The sequence below is a fragment of the Amyelois transitella genome, chromosome 6 (genome assembly GCF_032362555.1).
Source record: "Amyelois transitella isolate CPQ chromosome 6, ilAmyTran1.1, whole genome shotgun sequence".
Taxonomy (NCBI): Eukaryota; Metazoa; Arthropoda; class Insecta; order Lepidoptera; family Pyralidae; genus Amyelois; species Amyelois transitella.
In genome coordinates, this window is record NC_083509.1 from 12,244,969 (window position 1) to 12,255,332 (window position 10,364).

At 36.9% G+C, this 10,364-nt stretch overlaps 1 protein-coding gene across 1 annotated transcript; it reads right to left on the bottom strand.

Moving 5' to 3' along the window:
• Positions 1 to 2,166: 2,166 nt before the first annotated feature.
• Positions 2,167 to 9,851, bottom strand: LOC106138135 (lipoyl synthase, mitochondrial). The gene is made up of 8 exons (XM_013339188.2): positions 9,640 to 9,851; positions 8,864 to 9,056; positions 7,901 to 8,034; positions 6,535 to 6,691; positions 5,334 to 5,391; positions 4,453 to 4,605; positions 2,932 to 3,053; positions 2,167 to 2,604 (listed from the first exon to the last, which is right to left on the bottom strand). Exons 1-8 carry the CDS (start codon positions 9,682 to 9,684, stop codon positions 2,369 to 2,371), a joined length of 1,098 nt encoding a protein of 365 aa, XP_013194642.2. The 5' UTR covers positions 9,685 to 9,851; the 3' UTR covers positions 2,167 to 2,368.
• Between the last annotated feature and the right edge of the window lie 513 nt (positions 9,852 to 10,364).

The following is a 10,364-nucleotide window of genomic DNA, read 5'->3' on the forward strand; positions in this document are numbered from 1 at the left end:
AATTACGGGACAAATTACACAGATTGAGTTAGCCTCGAAGTTAGTTCGAGACTTGTGTTACGAGATACTAACTCAACGATACTATATTTAATAATAAATACTTATATTGATAAACATCCAAGCCAATCAGAAAAAGATCTTTTCTCATCATGCCCTGGCCGGGATTCGAACCCGGGACCTCCGGTGTCACAGACAAGCGTACTACTACCGCTGCGCCACAGAGGCCGTCAATTGATGAACTATTGTACCAATCTTGAAATTTCGCGTAGCTATATTAAGAGTCTGGAGGACAAAGATTGCCTTCCATCCCCGTTAAAATTGGTCGCGTGGGATTTGCAAAAAATCTGTATTCATTTATAGGTGGCGCAAAGTTGCGGAGGTCAGATGGGAGTCGCTTCGAGTAAAAATCTGACTTACCCAATTTAGGATCTATGGTCAAAGGCTCCTTATAAACTTAATCTCAATTCCATCATAAAACCATAGAGGTAAACGTGGCCTTTCAATCTTTTTAAGAATATTGGCCCTGTCTACCCCGCAAGGCTTATATTAAAATTAGATTTCATGTTGAGACGAGAGGAAAAATTAATGCCTATAAATAAAACATATTTTTTTTCAACAGTAAATATATTTTTAACAAAAAAACAAATAACCAACAAGTGTCATTTAAATAAACGTTTTTCTAAATACATTTACAATTACACTATTTAACTAACAAACTAAGACGTCAAAACATATATACTACATAATAAAACTAAGTGTAATTTTATTACATCTGAACATAGACAATATAAGAATAAAGAGCAAAGAGGTTCGTAAAAAGTATTTTTATATTCTGTGTTTAACACAACCAAAAAGTTACCTTATGTAGATTTCACAATTGTATTTCTAAAACTGATTATTTTTAATCTTAATATCCTCCTTTTGAAAACAATTTAATATTCCACTAGAAAATAAATAAGATACATAAGATACATTAACTATATAACTCTAACACAGCCATAAAATGACTGAAAATTTTATAACCTACAAATATTTTTTGTTACTTCTAAATGAAAGGCACAAATTCACACGAGCATTGACGGTAAAAAAGTTATAGCAGAGAAAATATACTATTTACATAGGACCTGTAATCTTATAACCTTCACACGGCAACATACATAAATACAACGTCTATATCATTCCGGTGAAAACAGAGCCAATAGTCTTGAAAAGGCCACGTTCAGCTAATTGGCTTGATGATAGAATTGAGATTCAAATAGTGACAGGTTGCTAGCCTAAATCGCCTAAAAGAAAAATCTCAAGTTTATAAGCCTATCCCTTAGTGGCCTTTTACGACAGCCATGGGAAAGAGATGGAGTGGTCCTATTCTTTTTTTTATTTTGGTACCGGAAATCAGAAGGCAATCTGCTCATCATCCCCTAAAAACTTTGACTCTGTCAAAGACGCAACGTGTTCTTATGTGAAATAATAGCCTATTTATACTTATTAAGTGACGAAGTAAAAAATTTATAATTTCGAAAAACCAATTACTTACTCACAACATGGTCGATGAAACAACTTAACTATTTAAAACGCCATCATGTAATCAATGCCAAAACACAAACGATAAAACTGTATTTACAATCCTACTCGTATCTGTAACGAACGCCATCTAGTGGTCACAACCTTTTTACTTTTGGGTAGTTTCAGGACAAAGGGTTAGGCAGTCGATAAAACAACTTAACAACGCCATCTACCGGTGACAAACTTTAAGCCTTCCTGTCCTTTAAGGCGCTTTTAAATAGAGAACTCTCCCGCCCTATAAAGTCTATTGGCTGCGTATAAAAATCTTAGTTTACATCCTTTTTCACCCCATTACTTGATCTAAGTAAAATTTTCAGATGTTTCAATATAGGCTACATGTATTTTACAATATTAAAGCAGTCGATAAAACAGTTTTTACAAACCTATCTATAACGCCACCTAGTGCTCACAAGCTTTTTGGTGGTTTCAGGACTGAGGGTTTCAAGACAGTAGAAAAAACATATTACACTAAATTAAGTTCTCTGTAAGACCCAATGGTTGACTGGTAGATAATGCTTCTGGCATTAAGTCCGCCAATTGTGCTATACATTTGTATTTTGTGCAATGAAGTTTAAATAAATAAAATAAATAAATAAATAAATTAAACTATTAATTTTCATATTGGCTACATGTTTTTAACCAAAAGATACGCAATCGATAAACAGACAGTTATTAACACAATTAAATATAACTAATGCTCACAAGCTTTAAACATTCAAGGTTTTAAGTAACACACATACTGGGAACGCCGCGGGTAAGGACAGTCGATAAAACAACTCAACTATTATACAGCGCCATCTACCAGTCACAAACTTTTAGCCTTCCTATCCTTCAAGAGACTTGTAATGAAGAACTCTCCGGCCCTATAAGACGACCTCACTAGTGGTCCACTGGCTGTGTAGAGGAATCCTAGTTCGTTCCCTTTCTCCTCCCATTGTTTGAACTTAGCCGGGGTGACGTATTCGTAAACTTTGAGATGCTTCTTCGTTGGCTGCATGTACTGGCCCAGGGTGAGACAGTCGACGCCTACGTTGCGAAGATCTGACAAAAAAAAAGAGTAGACAAAAATATATTTATACTTAAAATAAATAATCACGTCTTTAGCCCTTGCGGGGTAGACGGAGCCAACAGTCTTAAAAGACTGATAGGCCACGTTCAGCTGTTTGGCTCAATGATAGAATTGGGATTCAAATGGTGACAGGTTGCTAGACAATCACCCAGAAAAAGAATCCCAAGTTTATAAGCATATCCCTTAGTCGCCTTTTACGACATCTATGGGAAAGAAATAAAGTGGTATTACTGGTCTTTTATGTATTGGTGCCGGGAACCACACGGCACTTTTTTTCAAATCAAGCATTATACAATTACCTTTCATTGTCTGTTCGATTTGCTCATCAGTTTCGCCCAAACCCAACATGATAGATGTCTTCGTTATCAGATCGGGGTTAATTTCCTTTGCGGTTTCAAGCACTTTCAGGGTTTGTCGGTAACTGCAACAAATATAGTTAAATAAAGTTTACAATCTATAAAAAAAAACATTAGCGCCATCTATTACAGGTTAGTTCATTCATTCATATAATCACGTCTTATCTATTGGAGTGGCCATGTTCAGCTATTTGGCTTAATGATAGACTTGAGATTCAAATAGTGACAGGTTGCTAGCCCATCGCCTAAAAAAGAATCCCAAGTTTGGACAAATTACACAGATTGAGTTAGCTTCGAAGTAAGTTCGAGACTTGTGTAACGAGATACTAACTCAACGATACTATATTTTATAATAAATACTTATAATAGATAAACATCCATAACCCAGGCCAATCGGAAAAAGTTCGTTTCTCATCATGCCTTGGCCGGGATTCGAACCCGGTGTCACAGACAAGCGTACTGCCGCTGCGCCACAGAGGCCGTCGCCTATATATTTGTAGGGACGCAATGTAAGTGTGACTGTTATGTGTCAGCGATTTTGTATGAGAGCGACGAATGAATGGCGTGTGGTCAGTTACTGCGCACTGGTCCTCACGCGTATACGTAGCTAAACTACGATATATTGAAAATTAATTCATTAATAAACGTTAAATTTAATTATATAGAACAATTTATTATTGAAGATCAGTGGCGGTGCTCCCAGTAGATTAGGACCCTCACACTATAACAAAATAGGCACTCGAGAATATTTTAAATTAAATTTAATTTTTACATATTTAGTAACGTAAAGTACCCAATGTCCGACAGACCACCAATGATCGACACATAAAAAGTAAAATAAAAAAAGGATATACTAATGTTGTGTATTTGAACGTAAACGAAGCATAGGTTATACACAAGGTTCATCCAGCTCTCATTGCAAGTGTCACTTTCTACATTCGGTTATTTTGATAAAAAATGGTGGAGCTTTAAATATCGACCGGCAAAAGTTTTTAACGGAAAGCCAGTTTTATTAGTGAAATCACTAAGGAGGTGAGTAAGGTTTATTGCTCATAACTTTTTTCGGTTTAAAGCTACCATTTGAAAATTTTAGGCTGGGTGCACGATTAATGGACCGTTAAATATTGGGTGTCCATAAATAGAACATGTCGATTACTAGATCTCGATTATTGGAACATGTCGAAAACCGGTTGTCGGTAAATGGATTTCTGCAGTCGAATATTAGGCCAAAAATACCATAAATCTATATTGGTATATCTTGTAAATTTTTATATCACATTCATTTCTACTTTAATATATCATGCAAAATACCCTAAAATTTTACTCAAAACTTCAAAATATGATAAAATAATAAAAATAAAACAAATATTGTAAAAATACTAGAGTTCGTGCGTTAAAGTGTCGATGATTGGGGGTTTTACCGTAGGAGCCTATATATTTATTAGTAGGATTGTGTCGCCTCACCCGGCCCTCGGGTCCCTGACGAAGGGCGTCAGCCTCTCCACCGTCTCCACGTTGTGCGCGAACACGTCCAGCCCGGACAGAGCCACGCGCTCGACATTGGCGCGGCTACCGCGGAAATCGGGCACGAGGCACTCCACTAATATATCTTTGTTTCTGTAATTGTGCATACATACATATATATAGAAATAGAACAGAATATACACACATATATATATATATATTCTATTGTGTGGCGCCCGGCACCAATACAAAAAAGAATAGGACCACTCCATCTCTTTCCCATGGATGTCGTAAAAGGCGACTAAGGGATAGGCTTATAAAATTGCGATTGTCTTTTTTTAGGCGATGGGCTAGCAATTTGTCACTATTTGGATCTCAATTCCATCATCAAGCCGAGTAGCTGAACGTGGCCATTCAGTCTTTTCGGGACGGTTGGCTCTGTCTACCCCGTAAGGGATATAGACGTGACCATTTATGTATATATATATGTTTATTCTACATATATACATATGGCCACGTTTAGCTGTTTGGCTTAATGATAGAATAGTTTGGAACAAACTTCAAAATTGGAAACCAAGGTCACTCAGTTATTGACGTCACATCACTTAAATCTAATTACATTTACTATCGTTTCCAATGCGTATGTGTAGAAGTAGCGGCGGAACAAATTACACTGCAGCATTTCAACCGACGTCAATTTACAAATATAGATCTCTTGAATCTAAATCGTGGACGAATGCACATTGTCTACATTAAAGAAAAACATGAATGAATGTAAAAGTAATGTTATTAGTAAAATTTCTCGCTTTAAGATATAAATACATATTAAAAAAAATGTAAATCAAAGACGCAACATTTAAGTAGAACAAAAAGTAACTTACTGTCTTTTGATTTCCTTTACAGTTTCAGCAATATGCGACGATCCACCGTCTGGTAAATCTATAACAGAAGTATCATAATTGGCCTCTGTGGCGCAGCGGTAGTGCGCTTGTCTGTGTCACCGGAGGTCCCGGGTTCGAATCCCGGCCAGGGCATGATGAGAAACGAACTTTCTCTGATTGGCCTGGGTCTTGGATGTTTATCTATATACGTATTTATTATAAAATATAGTATCGTTGAGTTAGTATCTCGTAACACAAGTTTCGAACTTACTTCCAGGCTAACTCAATCTGTGAAATTTGTCCCGTATATATTTATTTATTTATTAATTTATAATTTTTTTAATATCCAACTGTTTCTAGGAAAGAAGGTGGTTCATGATAAGTTTTAAAGTCTTGATCCTGAGCAACAACCCTCACCTTAAAACTTATCATGAACAACCATTATCCCTGGATAATCGCTACAAGAATGATGATTTAAGGTCGAGTCCCGATTGCATCCTCACAAGTCTGGAGAGCCCAGGGTGCGCCTTTACGACCAATGATCCTGGATCGGGTGAGTCAGATTTTTATACGAAACGACACCGGTGTGACAAGCTTTGCGGGGGGAACCTAACCCATATTGGGTCATGGTTGCACATTCAGTTGCCTGAATGTGCAGGTATTCTTCACAGTGTTTTCCCACGCCGTACGAGCATCGGTTGGCACTCAAACTAATGTACAGAACTTCAGAAGGACCAAAATCAAGGGATAAAGAAGACCTCGTACTAAAGTTGACTTTTCTCATTATTTTATGGGCTAATAAACATTTCACTCATTTTCATTTCATGCTGTCACTAGCCATGTTACTTCACACTCCCATTCTGTGCCGTGTGGTTTTCGGCACTTTAGAATAGAACCATTCCATATCTTTCCCATGGATGTCGTATAAGACGACTAACGGAATGGTCGTGGGCTAGCAACCTGTCACTGTTTGAATCTCAAATCCATCATAAAGCCATACAGCTCGTGGCCCTTCAGTCTTTTCACGATTATTGGCTCTGTCTACCCTGCAAATGACATAAACGTGGCTATATGTATGTGTATACCTGATGGTAAGCAAGACGTGTGGTCTAAGCATATGGCACGCAACTTTGTATAAAACTAAAAAAAAACGTTATCTACGGTAACTTCAAATGCGTATATATCCAAAAAAAAATCATACCATCTCTATCGACAGAAGTCAGCACGATGTACCCCAGTCCCCACTGGTTGATGGCATACGCCGTGTTCTTAGGCTCGTCCGGGTCGAGCGGGGGCGGAGTCCTAGATGTCTTCACGGAGCAGAACATGCACCCCCTGGTGCATGTGTCGCCCATCAACTTAAATTATACAAAAACTTTGTCAGTCTTATTAATAAACATAGACTAACTTCTTCGTTGTTACCTTTTCCCACTTTCTACGCGGGGTCGGCACAGTATGTTATAAATAAATAAATAAATAAATATATACGGGACAAATTACACAGATTGAGTTAGCCTCGAAGTAAGTTCGAGACTTGTGTTACGAGATACTAACTCAACGATACTATATTTTTGCAATAAATACTTATCTATATAGATAAACATCCAAGACCCAGGCCAATCAGAAAAAATTCTTTTCTCATCATGCCCTGACCGGGATTCGAACCCAGGACCTCTGGTGTCACAGACAAGCGTACTACCGCTGCGCCACAGAGGCCATCAGAGAGAAAGAGAGAGATGTTAGTTTTTTCCAATTACTTCTGTCAACTGCCATCTCACTGGTCTGTCTCTCCCTTTCTCCTCATACTATCCTTTACGCCGTCCATCAATCTCTTTTTCGGTCTTCCCCTATTTCTTGAACCTTTCACTTCCATATTTAAGGCTCTTTTAGTAACATGACCTTCCTCTCTTCTTATGATGTGTCCGTACCAACCCAGCTTACTACCATTCATCTTTTCATTTATTGGCGCTACTTTCATATGATAAACATAGACTTAAGAGAGAGTAACTTTACTGCAAGGTGTAAGTTCAGACTAATTAAAATCAGTATTAATAAATGTCCACATTTATTAATACTGATTTTAATTACTCTGAAATATGCTAATCAGACTTTACACTTGGTGTAAAAGTTAAACCTTGACACAACATAGTTTAAAGACGGACTAAGCATAGAGTAGTGGTATTTTTTTAATCCGAACCTGTGTGAAAATGGAAACTTGGTGTGTTTTGAACTAGTTATTACTTGCTGGTTGTTGCTAGCTTGAAATGAAGCCTATGTTAGCCTTCAAGTCTTGAACTAAATCAATCAATCTCCTATTTGGTTTCCTTCCACCCAAAGGTTGACTGGAAGAGATTGCATTAGCAATAAGTCCGCCTTTGTGCCATCCCTATCTGTTTTATGTTGTTTTGTATGTTTTACTCTTATGGTGCAATAAAGAGTTTTATCTATCTATCTAAACTACCTATATCTATATCTCTAAAATAACATTAGAATATCATAAACGGTATTTACCTACACGATACAAAATCTTAAGTATTTAAAGTTATAAAGATTAAAATTAAGTTCACCATAATAGTAGCAGTGGAGGTGCCATGCTTTCCTCCGCTCCAGCACTCCCCGATGTTAGGGCATCTCGCCTCTTCACAAACGGTGCTCAATTTCAAAGTGCGCAACTGTTTCTTAATCTCGCTAAATTTCGACCCTGCACAACAAATTTGTAAAATGTTAGTGGCAGTAAATTTGATAAAAAATAAAATATATAAATAATCAACATCGTATGGTTTCTGACAGAGTAGAATTGGAAATAAGAGAAAACAATACATTTCTTAGGTTCTTTCCCGAATAAGGGATAGGTTTAAAAACTTGGGATTCTTCTTTTAGGCGACGGGCTAGCAACCTGTCACTTTATATGAATCTCAATTCTATCAGGTACCCAAACAGCTAGAGTGGCCTATCAGTATTTTCAAGTCTGTTGGCCCTGTCTACCCCGCAGTGGAAATAGATGTGACTCCATGTATATATGTATGTAACTTGTAAGTACTGAACTATTGCAACAATATAAAGACCTTATAACCCCAGATAATCTCTGTTAAATTAAATTAGTAAACAAATGAACATTAAGGAGATAACATTGTACAAACAGATGGGCAGGCCAATGGCAAATTGGTTAACCTATATTGTGAACTGCAAATGGTCCTGGGTTCAAATCTCGCTTGTATGCAATAAATACTTAAAACAAATTTGTCTATAAATTTCTGCATGCAAAACAATTTACATTGCATGCTGCATAAGTAGGTAATATTAGTTCAATATTATTGGGAGACATTACTATCAAATCGTACTGATTAATATTTTATTTTTATTCAAAACAATTACACCCTATCCTTAACGCAACTACATATTTCACAATTAAACACAATTTAAAAGGGTAAAACTTTAGAAACGTGCTACCGCCAGAGGGGGTTGCGAGTTTGTGGGGGGGATGGTTTGTATGACCCCATGTATTTTTTTCAAATAATCATTTAGCTAACCTGTAGGTATAGTCGTTTTCAACCACGGAGGCAATCTCAGCCGATCCCGTTCACCTTTTTCTCTTTTCAACTTTCCTTCGTAGTCATTCCAATCTTTTGGCCTGTCTTCAGACACAAAATCAGCAAAACCCGGTCCTTCCCGGAGCTTTTCTCTGATCGCATCTAGTTTACTGGTGTGTTTACCACGAGAAATCTGTGATATGCAAGTGTAAATCATACATAAATACATATCATCCCGTCTATAAATATGTACCGTGTAATTTGTACCGCCTATCCTACTACTATTATAAAGGCGAAAGTTTGTATGGATGTTTGTTACTCTTTCACGCAAAAACTACTGAACCGATTACCATGAAATTTGGTATGTAGGTAGCTGAAGACCCAGAATAACACATAGGCTACTTTTTATCCCAGAGTTCACGCGGGATTTATAGGGTTTCCATGCGGACGAAGTCGCGGGCGGCCTCTAGTGAATATATATGGGACAAATTACACAGGTTGTGTTAGCCTCGAAGTAAGTTCGATATAGATATATAGATAAACTTCCAGGACTCCGGCCCATAAGAAAAAGCCAATCTATATATCCCTTATAAGGTTGAAAGAACAGTCTCCGAAAAAGTGTAATCCACCAGAATCGTTATCAAAATAACTTTTGGTATAAACTACGCAATTGATTATTATTTTTCATTTTCACGTACGGACTTTTTACCGACCAACAAGACGTTAGCCAGACGAATCTACAAAATAAATATAATGTAAATTATGAAGAAACTTACGTCAACATTCTTGGGGATGCAAAATTTCAAATTGTTACGGAACATGGTTAGTTATTTATATTTTTGCCCGCCCAATATAAAATGGTGGATTTTTATACAATGATTCACATATTAATTACACTTTAGTAGATAATTTATATCCTGTTTTATTATTTGGAACAAGACCCGAATAAAATCAGTTTTTTTGTAAGTCGCGAATCGCGATGAGCCCTTCCTCCAGCGAATCAAGAATGTCAATGTCAAATAGATATGTCCTATTCCAAAAACTGGCTAAGTATATGTAGTGCCACATGCAATAGAGGTTCCGTAGATAGTGACGGTAATAATAATATTATAAATAGCAACCTACCAATTCTCTCTCAGCCCCCAAAAGCTAGTATTTTTTTACTTACTAGTCTACATTACATGAGATGGTTACTTGGACCTTGTATTTATTTACTAACCGCGAGTTCGTCTGCCACGACCGCCACTTCATCTGCCGTGAAATGAAATCCGTTTACCAAGCATACCTAGATAATACACTAATACTAGGAATAACATAGTTTAAAAGTTTACCCCTTTTATTCTCCCTAGAGAGGTAAGGAGAACTAACATAAAACCCCTATATCAAGAACTATTTATCAATGAAAAAACCTTGCACTACCTCTTTTACCTTATAATTTTTTTTACGGATCCCTAAATAAGTGAAAAAAAGAATAGACTAGAAAACAGCTGACATTTTTTAA